The following is a 27,413-nucleotide window of genomic DNA, read 5'->3' as shown; positions in this document are numbered from 1 at the left end:
TAATGCACTATTAAAGTTAGTTGCCAACTACCATAAAAATTGAAAGAAGAAGAAGAAGAAGAAGAAGAAAACACTGACAGCTCCAGCACTGAACCCCATTCACACTCGGTGTTTGTGAAGCACGCTCGCTGGTAAGTTGACGAAATCTTTCACTTTTAAACACTCCAGCCGTCCTCTCATGAATCTAGGCAGTAGTTGTGTTTTATGTAGCCAGCTTTAGTTAGTGTTTACTGGAAGAGAATAGTTAACTGCAGAGCTTAGTGACCAACACTTCACTAATGTTCGCTACCAGTCAGAAATGTGTAAATTAAACCCTGAGGTCATAGTTAAATAATGTGATGTTGCACTTCATAGTTTTTCTGTCAGCCCTGTTTACATACTTGAGGTGGTCAGAATATTAGAAATACATCTGGATATATAAAGCAAATAAGTACAGCAGCAGCAGCAGCACCCCCACAAATAAGAAGACCTCAATGCTAAAGCTATGGCTGAGCTTTGTATATACGGTATCATAATGCAATAAACATATCATTTGCATAATGTGTTGGATGAGCTAAATGATCATCCAGCTTCTTCCATGTTGTTGTGTTAGAATAACAATAGTGCTTTGTGTGTGTGTGTGTGTGTATATATATATATATATATATATATATAATATTATTATTATTATTATTATTATTTATTTTTGTGTGTGTGTGTTCTCATTTAAAGGTACAATATGTAAGATATTCTTTTTTGCACAGTGTGATATATTTCCTGCAGTTGTGTACTTGCAATATCCCAAAAGTCTCCAAATATTTTTTATTTCAGAGAAATTCCAATTTTAAATAATGTCGCCTGTCAATCACGCAATATCCGCGCTATCCTCGGTTTCCGCTCGTACTGCCATAGCATGACGTAACCATGGCGACAGACGTGGACAATCGCGTAGTGCATAACGTAGTGCTGTAGCGGTGCGTCGATAACGTCGACGTCATATTTTTTGCGTCGACACTTCTTTATTTATTTTTATTTTTTTACACCATTCCCGGAGGTACAGCTCATCACACACACACCGCCCGCCGTGTTATTCTGTCATGTTTTCTCCCTTTCTTTCCAAACCGCGACAAACGCCAGTCTCCTTTCTCTGCAGAATGTGATAAATCCGCTCAACCATTCACAGCGCAGCATTCCACGCATTGTAAACAGTAACGGCGGCGCTTTGAATACACCCGGCATATTAGTTTTCCTTATCTACTTTGTATTTTTTGATCAACAAACAAACAAAAAAATGAATACATTTGATGGCTGTGGTGGTTCATTGATGACCCTGTGGTGGTTTCTGCGGTAGGGAAGAAACGTAAGCCATCGAAATCTAATCATTTACGTGAGGAGATTAAGAAGATGAGGCACGCGGGAGGAAGAGAAATGCCGACTGTTGCTTGTTCTCACACGACAGCGTCAAACTTCTGTCGAATGCTGACACGTTAACCCCAGGGGATCTTTTAGAAAACTTTCAATTCTTGTACTCATAGTCAACGAAAACCGAGCAGGACCAAGCCATTTTACAGCTGATCGCCGTCAAGAAAGTTCAGGAGGTATTTCTTAGCGATGGCTGATTGAATGTATGTTTAGGCCAGTGCCTGTAGCGTTATATAAGATTAGTATTGACCGAGTTCAGAGGCTGTCATATGTGGATCAACTTACTTTGTTGTGTATTTTTAACAGTTTCAATATGAAAAATAACTTTTATATTGATTCAATGGATTAATTGCATTTTGGAAAAAAAAAAAGTGTCATGAATTTATTGCATTTTTCGGGGGAAAAAATATCCGTTTTTAAAATAAATCTTTGAAAATCTAAATCTGGATTTGAATTATTTATGTTATTATAACCTAAAGATGCTATGTGAAAGTTTAAAACCGAAAATAGTGGTTTTCATCTTGCCACTTTCTTGGTAAAGAAAACACATTTTTTACTCAAATTAATCAAAATGGATTTATCACGTTTATACTATTATAAACGTGATAAATCCATTTTGATTAATTTGAGTAAAAAATGTGTTTTCTAACGTCAAACTTGGCACTGCACTTACTCATGCCCAGACAGCTGTCGAGTTAGAAATCCATCGGAGTAACGGTTCGACAGAGATATACGAATAACAGACAGGATAATTAATTCCAATTAGTCGTTAGATTAGTCAACTAATCGATAAAATAATCGCCCGACTAATCGTTTAATTAACAATCGTTTACCCCAGCCCTAGCGTAACGTTTGGCGGCACGCTGTTCTTGTTTCGTTCAAACATTATGGACCATGGCAAGCAGACTGTGGAACAAAAAAGGACTAAAGCTCTAGTCCGCGACTAACCTGGACTCGATAGAGCTTCACGAGTCACGACTTGACAACGACACCACTCTTGAACATTCTTTATTAGACAGGTGAGCAAATGTACATAAAACTAATCAATGATATAAAGCAGGGGTGTGATTATTCCGGATAAATCCGGAAATCCGGCTTTTCTGACCTGAAAATGATGCTCTCGTAAATTATGCAAATCCGCTTCTTTCTTTTTTTTGCGTGTCGCGCGCAAAGCACGGTTCGGGTATTGGTAAACATAATGACTGCTCACTGCATTTTTTTGTGCCTCTGATTCATGTCTTCATGTCACTCTGCAAGTAGTCCATTCATTTGTCACGATGGAACTTCATTCAAAGCAGAGCTCCACCAAAGCCAAGCACTCATTGTGGAAGGTTATTTAAAGTGTGCTAAGAATTTTGGACGTGTGGGGCGAACTATTTATTTTCTTAGATGAAGCCGACAATGGGACAAAATAAATGTAAAGAGAGACATAGTGGAGTTTTCTATTTTCATTTTGACAAGTATAATAAATTCTGTAGTCTACCCCTAACATGACCTGGCAAGTGACATTATTCTAAAACGCATACGCATAAAACTCCTCCGACATTGTTAGAAAATACTGCCACTAGAGCCAGCTGCACAACGAGAAAATGTCATAGCATGATCAGGGCTGCGTTTCCCAAAAGCATCGTAAGCCTAAGTTGATCGTAAAAACGATCGTACGACTGATCTTAATATTATGGTCTGTTTCCCAAAAGCATCGTAGCTTAAGTAGCACTTGAAAATCTTCGTAGAACTACGAGTGCTCTGGAGTAATCGTACATCCCCAAGTGCATCGTAAGAAGACAGATTTATGAGGACACCTGCAGGACAACCGGCAGATTACACCTTTAACTTTATTCAAATGCAATGTGATTATAATTTAAGGTTTTGATTGTACTTTATTGTACACTTTATTACTCTTTTTTTTGGGGGGGGGGGGTTAAATTAATGTATAAATTAAATAATTAAAAAGGTCAGAAAACAAAACAAAAAAATATAAATAATTTAATCAAAATTAAATGAATGAAAAAAAAGAAATAAAAGAAATCCTTTAAATCTGTTAAAAATGACATCTTAGTTTCGCTCTATCTCCTCTAAAAGGACATTAATTTCATCTTTTTGAAAGGTATCTTTTTTGTATTTTTATTTTTTTATTTTTTTTTGTTCAGCCATTTTGTCAGTGCCTCCGCCTGTAGGTGCTTTATATAGACTTGTCTATATATGATTGCTAATCCACAACAGATGACAATTATTAGGTTAAACGGGGGTGTCATGATAGGTGTGCCATATATTTTCCTGCTTTTTTGTCCTTTGCCAATCACACCTATGATAAAGCTCAACATGATGAAATGTTAGAATATGATCATGTTAAATGTTGATCTAGCTTACTGCTAGTTTCATATAGCAAACGAACTAACACATAGAATAACATTATAACTTTCACCACACTCAAATGCAGTTTAGTGTGATAATGTAACGTTAGACCCAGTGAAACAGCGCTGCGTTTCCTCAAGTTTAATTCGTCTGATAAACTGACCTGTGTGAGCAGTAATTCAGCACTTGCGTGTAGTTCGTTAGAAGGAAATGTCCTTTTTCCTTTATATCCGCGGGACTCGCGTGTGATATCTATTATTAGCAATCGTGACCTGATTCATACCTAGGGCTGGGTATTGTTCAAAATCTTTCGATCCGGTGCCAATTTCGATACCTCAGTTTCGATAACGGTTCCTAACAATACTTTTTTCGATACCAATTTTATGAAATCCATTTTAACAAGATTACATAACTTTGGTTTTATTTTTTCAGTTTGACTCATGCTCCTTAGCCAGTGCACAAAGGAACATCCATCTTTTTCCGCTTATCCAGGGCCGGGTCGCGGGGGCAGCAGTCTAAGCAGAGATGCCCAGACTTCCCTCTCCCTAGACACTTCCTCCAGCTCTTCTGGGGGGACACCGAGGCGTTCCCAGGCCAGCCGAGAGACATAGTCTCTCCAGCGTGTCCTAGGTCTTCCCCGGGGTCTCCTCCAAGTGGGACGCACCTGGAACACCATCCCAGGTAGGTATCCAGGAGGCATCCGCAGGGCTCCAAACTGCGACTAAAATGGTCTCATTTGCAACCAAATATATTTATTTGCGAGTGAAATTTCTGCCAAGATCGCCATTGGCGACAATACCAGTTTACTCCCTTTGATTGTAAAATTTGCATCCTACGTGCATGTTTAATAACCAGTAGACTATCGCTTCGTTTGTTTTGTTAACGTCATGAAATGAGATGCGTGAACGTTTCACTGAGTGAAAGCGGCAAAATATGAACGGGTAAAACGAATGTCACCTTTCCGCGCCAGAAAAAAATGTCAAAGCGAAAAATATCTGACTTCTTCAAGCAATCCTCATCTCTGTCAATCACCAGCACGGATGACACACCTGCTAACAAAAAAGCAGGCTCCAGCAGCTGTGCCAGCACGAGCGCGCTAGAGAACGCCAGAGACACAGGGATTCATCTTTCCGCATCAGTCAATGAACACCGTGCCGAAAGACTTTTCAAAATGTCCTGGATTCAGGAGTTTTCTTGGCTGAGGTATGATCACGAGACACAAAAAATGTTTTGTGACTTTTGTTCAAGAGCGGGCAAAGAAATAGCGGGGAAAGCGGAGTTCATTACAGGAACTAACCATTTCAAAAAAGACACTGTGAGAAAACACGGGGACAGTAACAAGCATGAAAATGCACGTGATCACATAATCGTGAAGAATGCTCCACAGACTACACCGTTAGCACGTGCAGTTTCTCGTGCATGCGATCTGCGGGACGAAAAGGAATGGAAGGAGTTAAAAATGAAGTTTAACACAGCCTATATGATTGCACGGGAAGAGCTGCCGTTCAATAAATAAAGCAATTTTGCTCTTGATGTGAGCAAAACATATGATAACGACACATCTTGTGCTGAGTTTGTAGGATGCATTGCAGATGAGATCAAAGAACAAGCACTGACAGATGCACAGACAGCTAATTACATCTCCAATATCTGGGAAAGACAACGTTATTGCATACTGCAGGCACATTTCTGCAGGTGTGGCAGTGAACAGGTTTATTGGTTTAACTGAGCTTGAACCCTGCCATGCACATGGAGTATTAGATCAAATAAAATGCTTGTTTAGTGATGCTAAACAAACTGATCGTGATTGGTGGCAGAAGAAGATTACTGCATTTGGAGCAGATGGGGCTGCCGTTAACAATGGGTGCTTGAGGAGGAGTAGGTGTTCTCTTAAGATAAGAAATAGGACAGCACATTCTTTCTTTTCACTGTATGCCACACAGACTGGAATCAGCCATGCTGGATGTTCAGAAGTCTGTTCCAATGATTGAAAATGTCAATGACTTGCTACAGCTAATATGGAAAACATACCATTTTAGCCCCAAAAGCAAGCGTGAGTTGAAAGCCATTGGCATGGAGTTAGGCTGTGCCATACGAACACCTTCTGCTGTGAAGACACAGCGCTGGCTGCCTCACATTTACAGAGCCCTTTCTGTTTTTCTTGCATCTGATCAGACTACAGGCCAGGGCCAATATACAGCTGTGCACTTCCACATGCAACACCTTTCTGCCTCATCCAAAAACACTGAAATAACAGGAAGAGCAAAACACATCTCACAACAAATGGAAAAGTTGCGTTTTGTTGGGTTTTGTCACTTTCTCCATGACCTGTTTGGAGAAATCTCAAAGTTGAGTCTTGTGCTTCGGAAGAACTCTCTTATTCTACCTCAGGCTAAAGCAGCTATTGATTCCTGTGTCTGTACAATCAAGGGAATGAAGGACAAACCAGTGAGAAATGGAAAGTTGGAGGAATTTCTCAGTCACACAAACTTAAATTCAGTTTCTCAGCATGAAAATGTGGTGCAGCAGGACAAAGCCCAAAGAGAAAAACAGACCAGAAGGCAGGAAAAAACAGCCTCATCTGACTACGTGGGGATTTCCTTTCAAAACATACATCTGAAAGGCTGTGATCTCCAAGGTTTCAGTGAAGAACTAAACCACCTCATTTATGAAACTGTAGACATTACAGTTAAGGAGCTTGAAAGGAGGTTTGAAATAATGAGAGACAACACACAGCACAAAAACACACAAGGGACAGAGATCATTCAATGCTTCTCAATCTTTTGTCATGATTCTTGGCCAAACGACATCTACACTTTTGGGGTAAATTAAATGGACACACTGCTGAAATGGTATCAAGACATCTTGCTGAAAAATGTATGTGACATCACTGCTGTACAGGCAGAATGGAGATTGTTGAAAACCCTTGTTAAAGGACAGTTTTCAGATAAATCCTATTGCAGCTTGTGGGAAGTCCTACTAACAAAAGAGCCCTACTGCACAGATTTCCAGAATGTTTTGCATCTAGTTGAGATAATGCTTGTCCTACCAATTTCGGCTTCTCAGTGTGAACGTGGCTTTTCAGCTCAAAACAGGATCAAATCTAAAGTACGCAATTCACTCCATGTGTCAACCTTGGAAGATTTGATCAGGATCAGCACTGAAGGCCCATCACTTGAACAGTTTGATCCTGAACCATGTGTCTAGGCCTGTCGCGATAGTAAATAAATCAATTAATCGCACGATAAAAAAAAAGGAGCTCGATAATTTTTCCGGCCGCGATAATTCCATTTAAACTCTCTTGTCAGTTGCATGGTCTTTTGTGTGGGAAGGCGGGAGTGCTTAAGGCGACTGCCGAGAAGAGCGAGAAGACGAGACGCTAGTTGTGAGTTGGAGGACATGGAATTGGTTTCAAAGCCAAACGCGACAGCTGCAGTGTGGGAGCACTTCGGATTCAAACCGAATGACCGTGGTGAACCACTTAACCTGAGCGAGCCGGTATGTCGCATTTGTTGTAAAACAGTCGCGACTAAAAGCGGCAACACAACAAACATGCACATGCACCTAAAATACAATCATCCGTTGCAGTTTTCCCAGCTGGGAAAAAAAACAACTACAACAGACGAGTCATCTTCGTCTTCCCGACAGTGCACCATAACTGGGGCGTTTAGTCGACAAACAAAGTACAAACAGGACAGTGCAAAATGGTGTGCACTCACCGACAGTGTAGTTCACTTAATTGCTAAAGAGATGCTGCCCTTTAGTATCGTCGAAAAGCCGGCATTTCGATGAATGCTGCAAACATTTGACAGCCAGTATGAATTGCCTAGGAGAACATACGTGTCACAAACGGCAATTCCACAACTGTACAACAGCATTAAAGATGACATACTAAAGGATATCAAAGACATCCAATTTTTCTCTGCCACTACGGATATGTGGTCAAGTTCAAACATGACCCCCTATATGAGCTTGACTATACACTATATAAGTGCTGACTGGAGCCTGCACTCCAAGTGTTTAGAGACCAGGTATGTCCCAGATAACCATACTGCTGACACCCTTGGAGAAAACCTGAAGTCTGCTGTAGCAGACTGGGGACTGGATGAGCACAAACTAGTTTGCATCACTACAGATAATGGTGCTAACATTGTTGCTGCAATAAGGGATCTTGGCTGGCCGTGGCTCAATTTCTTTGGTCACAACCTCCATCTCGCTGTGTCACATGGTCTGGACAGCAACAAAGATCGGACAGCGCGTGCCATAGGACTCTGTAAAGGTTTGGTCAACACATTCAACCTGAGCTGGCTTAAGAGGAGAGACCTGAGGAAGGCACAGAGTGAGGCTAATCTCCCCCAACACAGTCTAATACTGGTGAGTGGTGTTTAATTCATAGATAGTTGAATTTGCAACATAAAATATTTAAAGAGTTTTTATTTTTATAGTAGCCTGTAGAATAACCCAGTATCTAGTCTTTTAGTATGAGGGATGCTCATTTCGGTTAATTTTCCCGACCGACAACCGCCGCTCGTTATCCGATTTTTAACCGTTAACTGATAAGATTATAATATTGAATTGGCATTAAGTAAAAAATAAAATAGACATGTGTCTGTGACCCGTTAAAAAAAAAAATCACGGGTTTATTTTAACGTGCAAACATGCAGAAAAGATCAACAACAGAACCTGGATTCACATAAAATGTTCACGCACCTGCAGCATTTCTGACAGTGACAACAGAAAAAAACAATAAAGTAATATAAATAAAAAACATAAGAGAGGCCTACAATAAATATATTTTATTAACCTAAATAATTAACAAATTATGATGACAAAAAGAAAACACTAAATCAATTTGAAGCTTTAAAAAAAAAAAACGGCATTTTTTTCGTCAAATAAAAATAGCTGGCCTACCTTAACCCTCTGAGGTCTGAGCTGTTGTCTGGGCCCTGGAGGTGTTCTGACATGCTCTGACATTTGTGGTTATTTCTGTTACTTGTGACATTTTCATGGCTAAAGTCTAATTACACTGTATTTTCAGCACAAACTCTGCTACAATAATATATCAGCAGCATGTATGTAAAAGTTTGTAGTTTTGAGATAATGACATTTATGCGTGGTTTGTGAAAAGGCCATGAAACCCCTACTGATTATTTCTTCACAAGACTTTTGAAAATTGTATGACATAGCCTAGAATATTTGCTTTAAAACTATGTGAAAATCACCCTGACTGCTCATTCAGAGAAGACAATATATTGATTTAAAATTTTTACGACGTGTTTTGTGTGAGAAAGCTCTATGCGGAGGTCATTAATATGTATGGCTTTTCACACCTGAGAAAGACAAAGACACTCCCCTAACGGCCCTATTAGGAGCTATCAGGCCCCTGTCATTCTGAGCAACCTTGCACAATACTGTAAATGAGGAGATTTAAAAAAGAATGGCTTTTAGATTGTTTGGATTTATTTACACAACATAATCCAAATAGACACAACAAATGGCAAAAAAGCACTTATTGAAAGACAGAGACCTTTGTGCCATTCCTAAAAACATTGTACATACCTTTCATTTCCAAGGTGTTTGATTTTCACTTTACCATCTGGGCCCTGGAAAAAAAAGTGAACATACTGATATCAAGAGAAAGGCCTGCACGATTTTGGAAATAAATATTCGATTTTTCTGGTTAAAATTGCTTTTTAAAATTCACAAAATACACACACACACACACACACACACACACACACACAAATGTTTCCAACAATATATAATATAATGAACACCAGGTTTGTTGTGCCTTGTAGGCATAAGCTATGCGCAGTGCTGGGTAAAATAATAATAACAATAGAGCCCCACAACATCCAGAGACTTGAGGTACTCAGGGCGGATCTCATCCAACCCCGATGCCTTGCCACCGAGGAGTTTCTTGACTACCTCGGTGACTTCAGCTTGGGTGATACAGGAGTCCGCCTCTGAGCCCTGAGCCTCTGTTCCCTCAATGGAAGACGTGATGGCGGGATTGAGGAGATCCTCAAAGTATTCCTTCCTCCGTCCAACGACATCCACAGTTGAGGTCAACAGCTCCCCACCTCTACTATAGACAGCGTTGGTAAGGCACTGCTTCCCCCTCCTGAGGCGCCGGACGATTTGCCAGAATCTCTTCGAGGCCAGCCGATAGTCCTGCTCCATGGCCTCACCGAACTCCTCCCAGGCCCGTGTTTTTGCCTCCACAACCACCCGGGCTGTAGTTCGCTTGGCCTGCTGGTACCCGTCAGCTGCCTCAGGAGTCCCACAAGTCAACCAGGCCCGATAGGACTCCTTCAGCTTGACGGCATCCTTTACTTCCGGTGTCCACCACCGGGTTCGAGGATTGCCGCCTCGACAGGCACCGGAGCGGCCAGAGCTCCGAGCGGCCGCTTCGACAATGGAGGTGGAGAACATGGTCCACTCGGACTCAATATCTCCAGCCTCCCTCGGGATCCGGTCGAAGCTCCGCCGGAGGTGGGAGTTGAAGATCTCTCTGACAGGAGACTCGGCCAAACGTTCCCAGCAGACCCTTACAGTACGCTTGGGTCTGCCGAGTCTGTCCAGCTTCCTCCCCAGCCATCGGATCCAACTCACCACCAGGTGGTGATCAGTTGACAGCTCCGCCTCTCTTTACCCGAGTGTCCAAGACATACGGCCGCAGGTCAGATGAAACGACCACAAAGTCGATCATCGACCTACGGCCTAGGGTGTCCTTATGCCACGTGCACTGATGCTTGAACCTGGTGTTCGTTATGGACAAACTGTAACTAGCACAGAAGTCCAATAACTGAACACCGCTCGGGTTCAGATCAGGGGGGCCATTCCTCCCAATCACGTCCCTCCAGGTGTCACTGTCATTGCCCACGTGGGCATTGAAGTCCCCCAGTAGAACGACGGAGTCCCCAGTAGGAGCACTTTCCAGCACCCCTCCCAGAGACTCCAAGAAGACTGGGTACTCTGCACTGCCGTTTGTCCCGTAGGCACTCACGACAATGAGAGACCTATCCCCGACCCGTAGGCGCAGGGAAACGACCCTCTCGTTCACCGGGGTAAACTCCAACACATGGAGGCTGAGCTGGGGGGCTATAAGCAAACCCACACCAGCCCGCCACCTCTCACCATGGGCAACTCCAGAGTAGTGAAGAGTCCATCCTCTCTCAAGGAGTGTGGTTTCAGAGCCCAAGCCGTGCGTAGAGGTGATCCCGACTATCTCTAGTCGGAACCTCTCTACCTCACGCACAATGTCAGGCTCCTTCCCCGCCAGCGAGGTGACGTTCCACGTCCCTAGAGCTAGTTTCCGTGTCCAGGGATCGGGTTGTCGAGGCCTCCGCCTTCGACTGCCGCCTGATCCTCTCAGCACCGGCCCCTTATGGCCCCTCCTGTAGGTGGTGAGCCCACGGGAAGGTTAGGGCATTTATTTGAAACCGAAATCTTTTGTAACATTACACGTTTTAAGGTCATTTTTGATCACTTGAATACATCCTTACTAAAAAAAAATTCTGACTGAACAACACATTTTTGAACGGCAGTGTACATTCAGTAGGTCATTATTGCAATATAAACACTGTCAGTGATCAACAAGGTATGTCTTCATTTACCAGTCGAAGACGGAGCAACTTTCTGCTCTTATGTTTACTCGGTACACTGTCAAGGTCTTCATCATATCTGTCATGGTACCGGTCTTTGCAGCAATTATTTTACCGCAAATACTGCATCGCACGCTGTTGCCATCGAGCCTGGAGAAATGTAGCCACAAAATCTGCGAAATCTGGTACCGAATAAGAAGTCATTTTTCGATACTCTATAGTATCGAGGCAATTCGGTCGGTACCTAAAAAGTATCTAGGACTGGTGGGATGTGTTCATATGTTCATATTCTGCTCAGCGTTCTGTATGAGCTGATACTGTCTTATGGTGTTTTTAGGAAGGTCAGTGAGGAGTCCATTACAATAATCCACCCTGCTGGTGATGAAAGCATGCACAAGTTTCTCTAAGTCTTGTCTGGAAACAAAGCATCTAATTCTTGCAATATTTTTCAGATGATAATATGTTGATTTAGTTATTGCTTTGACATGACTACTGAAACTAAGGTCTGACTCTAGTGTCACACCAAGATTCCTGACTTGATTTTTAGTTGTAAAGATAGAGTGAAGGTATGCTTTCACCTTGAGAACTTCATCTTTGTTTCCAAACACAATGACTTTTTGTCTGTTTAACTGAAGAAAGTTTTGGCACATTGCTGACTTAATCAATGCATTGGCACAGGGTGTCAATGGGGCTGTAATCGTTAGGTGATAGGGCTAAGTAGAGCTGTGTGTCGTCTGCATAGCTGTGGTAAGAGATTTGGTTCTTTCTCATTATTTGGCTCATTGGGAGCATATACAGGTTGAACAGGAGTAGCGCAAGAATTGAGCCTTGAGGGACTCCGCATGTCATGGATGTCCACTCAGACTTATGGTCTCCTATACTCACATAATAACCTCTCCCATCTAAGTATGACCTGAACCATTTTAGGACTATCCCAGAAAGCCCCACCCAGTTTTCCAGCCTGTCTAGAAGTATGTTATGATCGACAGTGTCAAATGCAGCACTGAGGTCGAGTAGTACCAGCACTGATAATTTGCCTGAATCAGTATTTAAGCGAATATCGATTATTATCTTTATGAGCGCTGTCTCTGTGCTGTGGTGTGGTCGGAAACCAGATTGAATGTTGTCAAAGTATCCATTCGAGCATAATAATTTGTTGAGCTGATTGAAGACAACTTTTTCAATGATCTTGCCTATGAAAGGAAGATTTGAGATCGGTCTATAGTTGCTTAACCCTCTAAGACCGACGGGAGCGCCAGCGTTTTTAATGGGAGCGCTCCCGTTTGCGTGTGTCTGTTCAAGAGCCTATAGAAACTGAAACCAAATGGCTAGCTCAATAATTCTTTTTGCATACAAATCCAGAGATGTAACATGTTCAGATCAAGCCTCCAACATGCTCCTGTTGCGTTGTTTTCACCCTCTAATGAGTCCATACAAATTGCGTAATATGCGTTTACAAAACAAAATAAAAAAATGCATTGCACGTCTTTGCACACATGTTCTGTAGATCTGTGATTTATAGTTAGGTCTTCTGATGGCTCATTGACGTATCACGTTCTGTGCACTATGACCCCAGGGTTTGTCGCATGTTGTGACGTCACAAGCTGCGCCATTTGACCATGCGATTGACTCCCATTTGACCATGCGTTTGACTCCCATTTGCGCTGTACGTTTCTTTCTTTTCGTTATTGTCTTTTTATCATTGCCTCATTTTATCATTTATTTCTCCTTTACACACTCACAAATGCACTTTTACAAATACAAGCATATTCTCACGCACACACGCGCACGTGACGTTATGTCTAAACGAAAGTACACTGACGCGGAGGTTTTGGCAATACTAATTGCGTCCGATGACAATGAACTCTCCGTCTGCTCATCGGCTCCAGATTCCGTTTCAAGTGGGGACGAAGCCGACTTTCTTGAAGGAATAGATCCGTCCCAGGACATGCAAGTATATATTTATAAAATATACTTTGCTTTTGAGTTAGAGATAAACGAAACAAACAGAATGAACTTGAGCTTATGACGCACCATTTACTCCTTTAGTCAGTTCTATATTGCTATATTCTATATTACATTTCTATACAAAAACATCTAACTTACCATTTTACTTACCTTTTTAGTTGTAGTGTTGAACATGTTGGAGAGCCATTGGAGCCCTCTGAGCCACCCTGCACCTCTGAGCCATCCATGACAGTTTGAAGAGGGAGAGGTTATGGTCGGAGGGCTAACACCAGAGGCTACAGAAGTCGGAGCCAAAGGTCCCGTGGGAAGGGCTCTACATTAGAGACTGCCCCTAATCAATCCGGTGGGTGGAAAACAGAAAAGGAGCCTGACCAATTGCCTAGACCCCCCCAATTGCCTTTCCTGCCCAAAAGAAAGCCAGGTGTGCAGCCACCTCTGTCAACTTCTGTAGACAACCCAACACCCACTGAGCTTTTCAAAATGTACTTTGATAAGTCCACAATCAAAACACTGTGTTCCAACACTAATAAAAAAGCAGCAATAAATATTGCTGCAGGGAAAAAATTCAAGTGGACTGAAATCACTGAAGAAGAACTATACAAATACATTGGCCTCACACTGTACATGGGCATTCTAAAGCTTCCAAAGCTCAGAGATTTCTGGCGTGTTGAATCCATCTTCCATGTTCCCTTCCCTCAAAAGGTTATGTCCAGAGACCGGTTCCTCAGCATCACGTGGAATATGCACTTGAGTGACCCTGCAGAAGATGCTGCCAATGTCAAAAAAAAGGCACAGCTGAGGGTATGACTGTCTGCATAGAATACGGCCTCTATATGACAGTTTGCGCGTAGCCTGCAAAGCTGTCTACCACCCTGACAGAAACCTTTCTGTGGATGAGCGTATGGTAGCCACCAAAGCCAGAATCAGCCTGAAGCAGTACATCAAAAATAAGCCAACAAAGTGGGGAATAAAACTTTTTGTGTTGTGTGATTGTAGTGGCTACACAGTGGATTTCAACATTTACACAGGGAAGTCCAATGTTGCAAGTGGGAAGGGACTTTCATTTGATGCTTTGATGTCGCTGGTCAGAAAGGAGCTCTTGGGATCATTTACTGTGATATTTTTATCATTTACATTTACTGTGATAATTTTTATATCAGCCCAGTACTCTTTCAGCACCTTTATGACCTGGGGTTTGGAGCCTGTGGAACCATCAGGGACACAATAATTGGTGTCCCAAACACCAAAGTGAATGCGCTGTCAAAGAAATCTCCACGGGGATCAATAAGGTGGATCAGACAGGGATCACTCCTTTTCACAAAGGGGATGGACACACGAGAGGTGAGTGTGTGCACTACTCTGCACACTGCATACTTGGGAGACACAGTGAAAAGAGTGTGCAAATCCATCAGTGATTACAAGTTGGATGTTCCAATTCCTCCCGCTGTGAAAGATTACAATCGCTTCATGGGGGGAGTTGACCTGTCAGATCAGTTGATTGGCTACTATTCCTTGTGGAAGAAAAGCAAGAAGTGGTACATGACTGTACTGCACCATTTCATTGACATTGCGGTCACTAACAGCTTCTTGCTGCACAAGCTACTGTGTAGCAGCAAGGAGGAGCAGCCCATGACACACCAGGCCTTCCAAGAACAGTTGTCAGCGAAGCTGTGTGGGGTGTCCTTACAACCAGCACGGGAGAGCTACCAGCACTTACCTGTTGCCATTTCTGGTACAGTTGGCTCAAAAAAAGCCACACAGGGGTGCAGGAAATTCAGGCTGTGTGGGAAATGCACTCCGTTTATGTGTGAGGCATGCCAAGTGCCCCTCTGTGTTATTCTGGACAGGAACTGTCACAAGAATTATCACAGCTAGAGTTGCCTGTGTATATGTAGGGGTGCCTATCTGTATGTTGTTTAGGTCGGATAATGTACAGTTTATTTATTTATTTTTTAACACAAGAATTGTTCTGACAGGGTCTATTTATTTCATATTTTAACCAATTCAATGTTCAATCAATATTCAAAAGCAAAATGTTATCTGTTTGACCACAAATGTAATTGAATATTTTACATGGCATTTCCCCCTTGCTTGTTTGAATGAAAAAAAAATAGTTTATCTTAAAAACTAATTTAACAGTTCAAATCAATTCTGAATTGTTTTATGCATGTTTTTCACATTGACAAGTTTGAGGTTGAATTTTTTTTTGTTTATTGCACTTTTGAAATGAGGGGCTTGACAACTGCAGTTTTCAGGGAGTTTGGAAAACTCCCATAGAGAAGTGAGGCATTTACCACTTCTAGAAGATCTGCTTCTAAACGGTTTAACCCTCTGGGGTCTAAGGTGTTTTTGGGGTCCTTGAGATGTTCTGACATGCCCTTACATTTGTGCTTTTTTTCAGTTGCTTATAAACATAGTAATGGCAAAGGTATAATTACACTCTATTTAGCACAAACAGGGCTACCATAATATGTGAGCAACATGTATGTACATGTTTGTATTTTTGAGAGAATAATGTTTATGCATGGTTATTGAAAAAAACTAAAAATGAAATAAGGCCACAAAACACATACTAAATATGTGTCAACAAGACTTCTGAATACCTAATGCATTTTGTCGCCTAGAGTTTTTTCTTCAAAATAATGTGAAAATCATCCTGCCTAATCATTCACATAAAACAATACATTGATTTAAATTTTGTAAGACACTTTTTGTTTGGAAAGGCAATATGCGAGTGTGCGTGATTCACACCTGAGAAGACAACGACCCGCATAATGAGCTGCATACATAATGAGCCTTTCATTCAGGTGTGTAACTGAGCCACAAGAAAGAATGAAAGGGCTATATATATATATATATATATATATAAAAATTGGTTCACAGTTGGAAACACAGTTGTTGTTTTTTCCCCCCACAAATTGTGCTTGCAAATTGTATAATATCCAAGGTAAACATTTCTAGTAATTGTGCAGTTAATTGTTCTCATACTGTATTTTCCGAAAGTTTGGGAATATATTCCCTACCCAAATGTGTCACTAATAAAACACAATAAAAATAATTTAAAGAGAAGGCTTATATTGACCTTTTAAGATTTTGTTTTCATCTATCCTTGTATATATATATTTTTTGCTATTTTATTAAAAAGGTTATACAATTACAACAATAATTAAAATTGTAACAATATTTCAAATGTAATCTTTCTTTGTAAAAACTAAAGTATACATTTGATCATATTTATTTCAAAGTTAAGGATTTATTATAGCCTACATTATTTTACAGTAAAAACTTTATAATTGTAACGACAAACTGATAGGAAACAAGTGCGAGTGCACAATGTATTTATTGGGTAACAAATACTCAAGGTTAATGACAGACAACGTATTCTTCTTGATGCGATAGCCAGGAACACAGCAAACAGGAGAGCGTGACACAGGGGCTGAGACAGGCGATCCACAGTGAGAATGCAGGTGAAGAATCCGTGGTGAGATCGGCGGTGAAGAATCCGTGGTGAGATCGGCGGTGAATAATCCAGTCCAGTGCAGTGCAGGCGAAACACGAGGGAATAAACAGGAGCAGGCACGCAGACAGGGATTCATCAAACAACGATCTGACAAACATAAGACGAAAGACAGGGCATTAAATAGGCTGTGATAATTACAATCAGTTGTCACATGAAACAATGAATGAACTGAGACACACCCACACACTCACACACACACATTAACACACAGACTAGAATGAGACAGCGGATCTACCAACCGTGACAGTACCCTCCCCCCTAGGAACGCCTCCTGGCGTTCCCAGACGACCCTACCTGTCGATTGAAATCATCGATGAGGGAGTGATCCAGGATGTCTCGAGCAGGTACCCAACTCCTCTCCTCCGGACCGTAACCCTCCCAGTCCACCAAGTACTGGAACCCGCGTCCCCTCCGTCTCGAGTCCAGGATACGATGTACCGAATACGTAGGTTCCCCATCTACGAGTCGCGGCGGGGGAGGAACCGGGGCAGGCGGATTAAGATGAGAATGAAACACGGGTTTTATTTTGGACACATGAAAGGCGGGATGAATTCTCCTGTACGCTGGAGGAAGGTTGAGGCGGACTGTCACCGGACTAATAATCTTGGTGATAGTGAACGGGCCGATGAATTTAGGGGCAAGCTTATTAGACACGGAGCGGGGAGGAATGTTCTTAGTAGAAAGCCACACTTTTTGACCAGCGACGTATACGGGTGGCCTAGACCGGTGGCGATCGGCTTTAGCCTTGGTGCGCGCCCCCACTTGGAGCAGAGTCTCACGGGCTCTAGTCCATGTGCGGTGACACCTCTGGACGAAGGCGTGAGCGGAGGGGACCGCGACTTCGGGTTCCAGACTCGGAAAGATAGGTGGCTGGTATCCTAAGCTACACTTAAACGGAGAGAGGCCCGTGGATGACACTGGCAACGAGTTATGTGCGTACTCAACCATAGAGAGTTGTTGACTCCAGGACGAAGGATTCTTATAGACCAAACATCGCAACATTCTCTCCAGGTCTTGGTTGGCTCGCTCAGATTGACCATTGCTCTGGGGATGATAACCCGAAGACAGACTGACTGTGGCCCCTAATAATCTACAAAACTCTTTCCAGAATTTGGACACATACTGGGAACCTCTGTCAGAAACCACGTCCATCGGGAGGCCATGTAACCGAAAGACGTGATCAATGACCGTGACCGCTGTCTCCTTGGCTGAGGGTAGTTTGGGCAAGGGGATGAAATGTGCCGCCTTCGAGAACCGGTCCACTACGGTTAAAACAACCGTCATGCCATTAGAGGGCGGGAGGGCGGTGACAAAATCTAGCGCTATATGGGACCAGGGTCTTGAAGGGACAGACAGCGGTCGAAGTAACCCATCAGGAGGTCGGTTAGACGTCTTAGCGGTAGCACAAACTGAGCAAGCCAAAACAAAATCGTGAATGTCGCGAGCCATTAATGGCCACCAGAATCGTTGCTTAATTAAGTAGCTAGTGCGACTTACTCCTGGATGACAAGCCACGTTGGAGCAATGACCCCATCGAATAACGTCGGACCGTGACCCCTCCGGCACAAACAAACGATTCGGTGGGCAACCGGGCGGAGGCGTTACCCCTTCTAAGGCCATCTTGACCTTCGACTCGACCTCCCATACGAGTGTGGAGACTTTCTCGGGTAAAATACACTCGGGAGTAACCGGGCGTTCGGATGGATCAAAAATACGAGATAATGAATCGGGTTTGATGTTCTTGGAACCCGGGCGGTACGAGAGAGTAAAGTCAAAACGTCCGAAAAAAAGTGCCCACCGAGCCTGTCTGGAGTTGAGTCTTTTGGCAGATCTAATATATTCAAGGTTCTTGTGATCGGTCCAAACGATAAAAGGTACCCCCGACCCTTCTAACCAATGACGCCACTCCTCCAACGCTAACTTGACGGCCAACAACTCTCTTTTACCAATGTCATAGTTTCGTTCGGCAGGTGATAAACGATGGGAGAAAAACGCGCAAGGATGCATCTTGTCATCTGAGGACGCACGCTGAGATAGAACTGCTCCTACCCCCACCTCTGACGCGTCGACCTCCACCACGAACTGACGTGTGGAATCAGGGGCGACAAGGATGGGAGCCGAAACGAAGCGACTCTTGAGGTTGGAGAACACAGCCTCAGCTGTGTCCGACCACCTGAACGTCGTTCTGGGGGAGGTCAAGGCAGTCAGAGGTGCGGCTAGCTGGCTGAAATTGCGAATGAACCGCCGATAGAAATTGGCGAACCCCAGAAACCGCTGTAGGGCCTTACGGGAATCTGGACTTGGCCAATCCATCACAGCCTTAACCTTGTCAGGATCCATGCGCATTCCCTCAGAAGAGACGATGTATCCTAAAAAAGAGACAGACTGTGCGTGAAATTCGCATTTCTCCGCCTTGACAAAAAGCCCATTCTCTAGCAGCCTCTGAAGCACTCGTCTGACGTGCTGAACGTGTTCCTGGAGACGAAGAAAAAATCAATATGTCATCCAGGTAGACATATATGAACTGATCAACCATGTCTCTCAACACGTCATTGACGAGTGCCTGAAAAACCGCTGGGGAGTTGGAAAGCCCAAAAGGCATAACCAAATATTCAAAGTGCCCCCTGGGGGTATTGAAAGCGGTTTTCCATTCATCCCCCTTCCTGATGCGAACCAAATGATAGGCATTACGTAAATCCAGTTTTGTGAAAATGGATGCTCCCTGCAACCTCTCGAAAGCTGAAGACATCAACGGCAAAGGGTAGGTGTTCTTTACCGTGATGTTGTTCAGCTCCCGGTAATCAATACAAGGTCGCAGAGAACCATCCTTCTTACCCACAAAAAAGAATCCCGCCCCCGCGAGAGAAGAGGAAGGTCGGATGAATCCGGCTGCTAAAGAATCAGAAATATATTTCTCCATGGCCTCCCTCTCTGGTACAGAAAGAGAGTAAAGTTTGCCTTTAGACGGAGACTTACCTGGCACTAGATCTATTGCACAGTCATAGGGACGATGCGGAGGGAGAGAAGCAGCCCGAGACTTACTGAACACTTCCTTCAGGTCCAGATACTCCGCAGGCACGTTTGATACATCCGCCGCCTTCTCCTGTAACACAGAAACAGACACAGACGGACAGGCAGAAACAAGACAGGACTCGTGACAGGACACGCTCCACATGGAAATAGTGTTGGAGCCCCAGTCCACACGAGGATTGTGTTTGACGAGCCAAGGGTGACCCAACACCACTGGGGCGACAGGGGAGTCCATAAGGAGGAAGGGGATAGTCTCAACGTGGTTGCCAGAGGTGATGAGGGTTATGGGACCAGTGGAGAGGGAGATGTTGGGGAGCTGTTGACCATTGAGAGCACTGACCGAGATCTGATGAGGAAGAGACGAGATGGGAAGGTGAAGTTTGTGTGCTAAGTGAATGTCCATGAAGTTTCCCTCGGCCCCGGAGTCCACAAGTGCCTGGCAGGTGTGCGTGCTGTTGGCCCATCTCAGCCTTACCGGAAGGAGAGTGGATGATGAGGACTTCCCGGCGGAGATCCCACCCGATAGTAGCCTCAACCTTACTATCGGGCTTGCTCTTTTACCGGGCACGAGTGTAGGAAGTGTCCACGGCCGCCGCAGTAAAGGCAGAGTCCTTGGGAGCTCCGCCTTTCTCTCTCCTCCCGGGAAAGCCGGGCTCTCCCTACCTGCATGGGCTCGGGATCGTTGGTGGGTCCGACCGTGCTCTGCTCCAGGCTGTCCCTCGGCCCAACGCCGCCGTGGATGCGGATGGGATGAAGGTGTTGGTCCCGCTGGTTGATGCGAGCATCCACCCGCAGAGCCAGGTCGATGAGCCCGTTGAGCTGAGGAGGCAGGTCCAGCAGGTAGATCTCGCGTTGCACACGGTCGGACAGCCCATGCAGGAACATATCCCACTGTGCCTCCTCGTTCCACTTGCACTCCGCCGCCAGGGTCCGAAACTCAATCGAGTAATCCGCCACCGAGGAGCTTCCCTGCTTCAGGTCGGCTAGTTTTCTGGCCGCCTCCCGGCCGGCCACCGCACGGTCAAAGACCCTCTTCATCTCCGCGGAGAGTGCGTGGAACGAGGCGCAGCATTGGTCTTGGTTCTCCCACACCGCTGTTCCCCACAACGCCGCTCTCCCCTTCAGCAATGTGAGGAGGAAGGCCACCTTGGACTTCTCGGTCTCGAACGTCTTTGGCTGTAGAGCAAAATGCATAGAACACTTTGTGAGAAATGCTCTGCAAAAGTTCGGCTCACCAGCATAGCTCTCAGGAACAGGTAAGCGTGGTTCTGGACGATCTCTGACGTCTGGCACGACGGGGGGAACAGGCGGTGTGGGCGGCACAGTGGGAGGGCTCAGCAGTTGGATTTGCTGAGTGAGCCCGGACACCTGTGTCACGAGCGCTTGAACCGCGCGTCCGGTGTTAGAGATACTCTCCTGCTGCTGATCCATCCTGGCGATACTGTGGTCCACAAAATCCTTGAAGGACTCCGCGCTCGCTGCTTCTATGTTTGGTCAGATCGTTCTGTAACGACAAACTGATAGGAAACAAGTGCGAGTGCACAATGTATTTATTGGGTAACAAATACTCAAGGTTAATGACAGACAACGTATTCTTCTTGATGCGATCGCCAGGAACACAGCAAACAGGAGAGCGTGACACAGGGGCTGAGACAGGCGATCCACAGTGAGAATGCAGGTGAAGAATCCGTGGTGAGATCGGCGGTGAAGAATCCGTGGTGAGATCGGCGGTGAATAATCCAGTCCAGTGCAGTGCAGGCGAAACACGAGGGAATAAACAGGAGCAGGCACGCAGACAGGGATTCATCAAACAACGATCTGACAAATATAAGACGAAAGACAGGGCATTAAATAGGCTGTGATAATTACAATCAGCTGCCGCTGATCAGGATGATCAGTGACAACGCCCACATGAAACAATGAATGAACTGAGACACACACTCACACACACACATGAACACACAGACTAGAATGAGACAGCGGATCTACCAACCGTGACAATAATCTATCCAATTGTTGTAGTCGATTTTTACTCATCTCAGTATAGCAATAGAGTTTGGTGAAAGCTGTTCATTCATTCACACACAGAAACGCAATTCATATGTAAACAGGGTTTTTGCGTGTACGAACACTTGCGATTAGAACAAAGCAAATATATAACTGACCTATTCCTCAGCCGGATCCGTTGCTCCTCGAAATGAATCTTCCAGCACTTCTGAGGTAAATTTTCCAGGATTATTATTAAGATAGTATTATTCTTCACAGCATCGTAAAGTACATGACTCGGATAACTCGCTGTGCGTGTTATCCAGCTGATGTGGGCGTTCACAGGTGTGCCTGGATCGCCTCAGATCATTTGCGTTTGAATAGCGCGCGCTCTCCGTGGGCGGGGTCACATTAAAACATAATTAGATGAGATGAGAACGACTGACATCTCTCTTTTCATACATATTACATAAACTGAGAATATTTGTTTTTTTATAAAAATTGCTTCATTTAAAAGAAGAGACTTCGAGCTTCATGCCTGTGCGTCTGTATGCCTGTTTGACTGAGTATTCGCTGAGTTATAGTTCATTTTCGGAATTGACTTCACTGACAGAGAGAAAGCAGAACTCGCATCATGTTTATTTTTCTTTATTTGGCAAAAATCACAACACTTTGTTTTTATTGTGAGTATACACAAATAATACACACTCAACAGGATCGATTGATGTATGAAACTTGTTTGTAATATCGAAGTCAACAGAGCATTTTTAATCTCTTTTGAACTGATAAGAAAAAAAGCGAGCTGGTATCGTTGGCGATACCACCGACCCCAGGGGGTTAACACACTTTTGAAAAAAGATGTGGGAAGTGTGTCTTCCAAAATTTTGCCATCAATTTCTTTGAAATCAGACATAGTAACTACTTTCTCAGGTGGTCTGATCTGTCTGACCTCAGTGCAACTCAATGATGTGCTGATCACCTTTCTGATATTATTGATTTTCTCAGAGAAGAAAGAAGCAAACTCACTGCACTTGCTGTCTGAGAGCATTTCACTGGGAATCTGGCTTGGGGGGTTTGTCAGTCTCTCTACAAGAGCAAAAAGAGTGTGTGTATTGTTTAAATTGCTGTTTATAATATTTGAGAAGAAAGTCTGTCTAGCTTTGCCTAGTTCCACATTGAAAGCATGAAGGCGGTCTTTGTGGATGTTATAATGGACTACAAGTTTTGTCTTCCACCACATGCGCTCTGCTTTTCTGCATTGTCTTTTCATATTTTGCACTGCTGTTGAGTTTCTCCAAGGTGCTTTTTGTCTGTCACTCTTCTTCCTGACTTTAACAGGAGCAATATCATCAATTATACTTTTAACTTTTGAGTTAAAAGAATCAAGGAGAAAATCAACAGAGTCTACAGATATGCTTGGGGTTAAGGATATAGCCTTAATAAATAGTACACTAGTGTTCTCATTTAAGCATCTCTTCTTGACAGACACAGATCTAGCTTCAATGGCAGGAGAGATCAATATATCAAAGAAAATAAAGAAATGATCAGACAGTGCTACATAATAACAATCAATGAAATGTTTAGACCCTTACTGGTAAGTACATCTAGAGTGTGTCCGCGATTGTGTGGGTCCATGTACATGCTGAGTCAGATCAAAAGTTTTTTTAAACAGTTATTAACAGATATTTAAAAGACGTGTAATTCCCAAATGATATTTGCTTATAATACCTGGAAATAAAAGCTGAAATGTTGATCTCTTCCCTCATATTCATCTTTTGATGTTAAACCCAAATATTTTCAGTCTACAGAAGAATGAAAGGAATTGCCACTGTTCCAATACTTTTGGAGGGGACTGTATATCTCCAGATGACAATAGGCAGATGCAAATTATCAATTCGTCGCCATTCACTTGCCTCTTGATGCCACCTTTTCCACCCCTTCACAATCATGGAAATTGACATATCAATTTATAAAAAGGCATCAAATTATCAGAATATTTTATAGCTCATGTCTACTTTCTACCATTACATCAGGGCTCACTTTCATGTCCTTTCACTTTATATTTCTCTCGGCTAATTATTTTGATGTACTGAAAATTTTATTTAATATTTTTTTCTTTCATGTCAGGCCTGATGGAAGTGAAGGAGGAGAGTCAAGAACTGATGGAAGTGAAGGAGGAGAGTCAAGAACTGATGGAAGTGAAGGAGGAAAGTGAAGAACTGAGTGAAGTGAAGGAGGAGAGTGAAGAACTGAGTGAAGTGAAGGAGGAGAGTGAAGAACTGAGTGAAGTGGAGGAGGAGAGTGAAGAACTGAGTGAAGTGAAGGAGGAAAGTGAAGAACTGAGTGAAGTGAAGGAGGAGAGTGATGAACTGATGGAAGTGAAGGAGAAGAGTGAAGAACTGAGTGAAGTGAAGGAGGAGAGTGAAGAGCTGAGTGAAGTGAAGGAGAGTGAAGAACTGAGTGAAGTGAAGAAGGAGAGTGAAGAACTGACATTTTTAAAGGAAAGAAGAGCCAATAAATCTTTCACCTGCACTCAGTGTGGGAAGAGTTTCACATGCAAACCAAATCTTGCACGTCACATGAGGATCCACACCGGAGAGAAGCCGTTCTCATGTGATCAGTGTGGAAAGAGTTTCACAAGCAAACCAAATCTTGTGCGTCACATGAGGATCCACACCGGAGAGAAGCCGTTCTCATGTGATCAATGCGGCAAAACATTTCCTAGTACATCAGTCCTGAAGACACACCTGACAGTTCATACTAAGGAGAAGCCACATTTATGTTCTGTGTGTGGAAAGTGTTTTTCACTGCTGCTATATTTACACGCACATCAGAAAATTCACTCTGGTGTAAGAGAGTACATGTGCTTTGAGTGTGAGAAGACTTTTACTACAGCACACAGTTTAAAACTGCACCAGATAATCCACACTGGAGAAAAACCTTACAAGTGTTCACACTGCGACAAGAGATTCAGTCGATCAGCGGATCTGAAAACACATGAGAGGATCCACACTGGAGAAAAACCTTACAAGTGTTCACACTGCGACAAGAGTTTCAGTCAGCCAGTACATCTGAAAACACATGAGATGATCCACACTGGAGAAAAACCTTACAAGTGTTCACACTGTGACAAGACATTCAGTCAGCCATCAAATCTGAAAACACATGAGAGGATCCACACTGGAGAACAACCTTACAAGTGTTCACACTGTGACAAGAGATTCAGTCAGCCATCAAATCTGAAAACACATGAGATGATCCACACTGGAGAGAAACCTTACAAGTGTTCACACTGTGACAAGAGATTCAGTCAGCCATTATCTCTGAAAACACATGAGATGATCCACACTGGAGAACAACCTTACACGTGTTCACACTGTGACAAGAGATTCAGTGTGTTGTCATCTCTGAAAACACATGAGAGGATCCACACTGGAGAACAACCTTACAAGTGTTCACACTGTGACAAGAGATTCAGTCAGCCATTATCTCTGAAAACACATGAGATGATCCACACTGGAGAACAACCTTACACGTGTTCACACTGTGACAAGAGATTCAGTCAGCCATCAAATCTGAAAAGACATGAGATGATCCACACTGGAGAGAAGCCGCACACGTGTGATCAGTGTGGAAACAATTTCTCTATTAAACGTCACCTAAAGCTACACATGAAGATCCATACAGTGGAGAAACCACTTAAACACAGTCTGAGATCACGGTAAGTAGTTTATTTTCATGTGCTGAACAACAAAGTCTCTTCTGTGTAAATTAGCCTGAATAAATAGTTAGAAGCCTGTTAGAAACGTCTGGAGTTGAGGATTTATTTTTCGTTAGTTTAGCCACTGTTTCTAATAAATACCTAGGTTTTGTTTATTTTCTTCTAATAGGGTTGAAAAATAAGCAGATCTAGCAGCTTTTAAAGCCTCTCTGTATGCAATCAAGCTCTCCTTACATGAAATGCGAAATACCTCTAGTTTTGTTTTCTTCCAGTTACGCTCCATTTTTCTGACTGCTCTCTTAAGGGCCGAGTGTGCTTTTTGTATGTCCTAATTTCGGGGAACAGACACGGTCTCTTTATGATGATATCTAGGTGAAAGAGGCTCTATGTGCTGGGATTTATCTGACCTTGGTGACGCGAGACAGCTAGCAGACGGTCGGTTTAGCCAGTATTATGATTGCAAGTGACTTAAGATGTTTTTTGTTTGTTTTGTTTTTTTCAGTTCATAATCAATTAGCATTCAGCTGCAACTTCTACAATCCAACATAACAATATTAAAGTTCTGAGCTTCATTTCACTAAGTTTTCTTTCTACCACTGTGATTTTCAGGTGCTGAAGATGAAGATGATCAGGAGTGTCTGATGATTGCTCTGATCGGGAAGACAGGAAATAGGAAGAGTGCAACAGGAAACAGTATTCCGGGAAGAGATTTGTCAGTGAATTAAGACTAGATTAAGTCACGACAGTTTGTGAAAAGAGAGTTGGTGAAGTTGATGGTCGACCAGTAACTGTTGTTGATACTCCAGGTCTCTTTGACACGACACTGACGAATGATCAAGCAGTAAAATAAATATTGAAATGTATTTCCATGTTGTCACCTGGACCTCATGTGTTCATCGTGTTGAGTTTGGGAAGATTTACAAGAGAGGAGATGGACACAGTAGATCTGATAAAGAAGATCTTTAGTCCAAGAGCTGCTCAGTTCAGCAACAAAAGAGTGAGAGAGAACAAATGAAGAAGATGATGGCAGATCTTCAAAGAGAGAAAACAACATGGTATGAAATGTAATTATACAGGATTCCAGGGAAATATGATGCTAGAATTAAAAGCAGAGGAAATGTATAAGGAGCAGATTTGGGATTTCAGGGATAGTTGCTGTAAGTTGCTGTAAAGCCTTAAATCTAGCCTTTGGTTGGTTGACTTACAGTGCATATTAATATTCTGTTTGCTGAGGATTCTGATATTCTCTATTTGTATTTTCTCTGATAAAATTGTATTGTGTCTGTGTTTGATTTGCCTTGACTGTTTTTTGTCATAATTCTCTTTAATTCTGTTTTTGACAAAATGTTGCAAAAGAAAGAAAAAAAAGTGTGTGTTGAGTGTGGGACCTACACTCATTTACTGTGTGCCAACAACGGTTAGTTGGCTTGCCAGTTTATCCTTGTGAGGGACCTGGAACATATATTATTTTAGTGTTTACTTTTTACCTGTGGATAACTACAAGATATTAACAGATATTGATATTGATATTGATATTTATATTAAGATATTAATATTGCCTACACCAGAAAGGCACTTAAGTATCTTCTTCTCCCTTCCCACTTTTTCATCTTATTTTTCACCTTACTCAACATGTGCTTTCAATACATTCCTTTTATCTCTTGGCAAAGCCCTTTCATCACGCGCAAAAGGCAGCACAATACTGCTAATCTGCGTCCCATTCTCTCATCCTCACACACACCGCTCTCTCTTTCCGTGGGTCTATGGAATTGTCAGTCAGCAGTCAATAAAGCTGACTTTATTCCAGCCTTTGCGTCTCATTCTA

At 43.0% G+C, this 27,413-nt stretch overlaps 1 protein-coding gene across 2 annotated transcripts; it reads left to right on the top strand.

Annotated features, from left to right (window-relative positions):
- On the top strand, positions 1–26,875 carry LOC309480000 (uncharacterized protein). Of its 2 annotated transcripts, none has more exons than XM_082144341.1 (3): positions 1–131; positions 23,995–25,588; positions 26,198–26,875. In XM_082144341.1, the coding sequence occupies exons 2-3, from the start codon at positions 24,000–24,002 to the stop codon at positions 26,202–26,204; spliced, it is 1,596 nt and encodes a 531-aa protein (XP_082000467.1). In that variant the 5' UTR covers positions 1–131; positions 23,995–23,999; the 3' UTR covers positions 26,205–26,875. The 2 variants fall into 2 exon arrangements, with proteins under 2 accessions (XP_082000467.1, XP_082000468.1); XM_082144342.1 differs by having other exon boundaries at positions 39–131; positions 24,025–25,588.
- The last annotated feature ends 538 nt before the right edge of the window (positions 26,876–27,413 follow it).

The sequence above is a fragment of the Leuciscus leuciscus genome (genome assembly GCF_965113295.1).
Source record: "Leuciscus leuciscus genome assembly, chromosome: 1".
NCBI classification, from domain to species: Eukaryota; Metazoa; Chordata; class Actinopteri; order Cypriniformes; family Leuciscidae; genus Leuciscus; species Leuciscus leuciscus.
Note: the sequence above shows the minus strand (reverse complement) of the source record. Positions and strands in the feature narration are given on the sequence as shown.

Bases quoted from the DNA above. Each gene is read 5' to 3' on its own strand.
- LOC309480000 (XM_082144341.1), top strand. From the start codon at position 24,000: ATGGAAGTGAAGGAGGAGAGTCAAGAACTGATGGAAGTGAAGGAGGAG.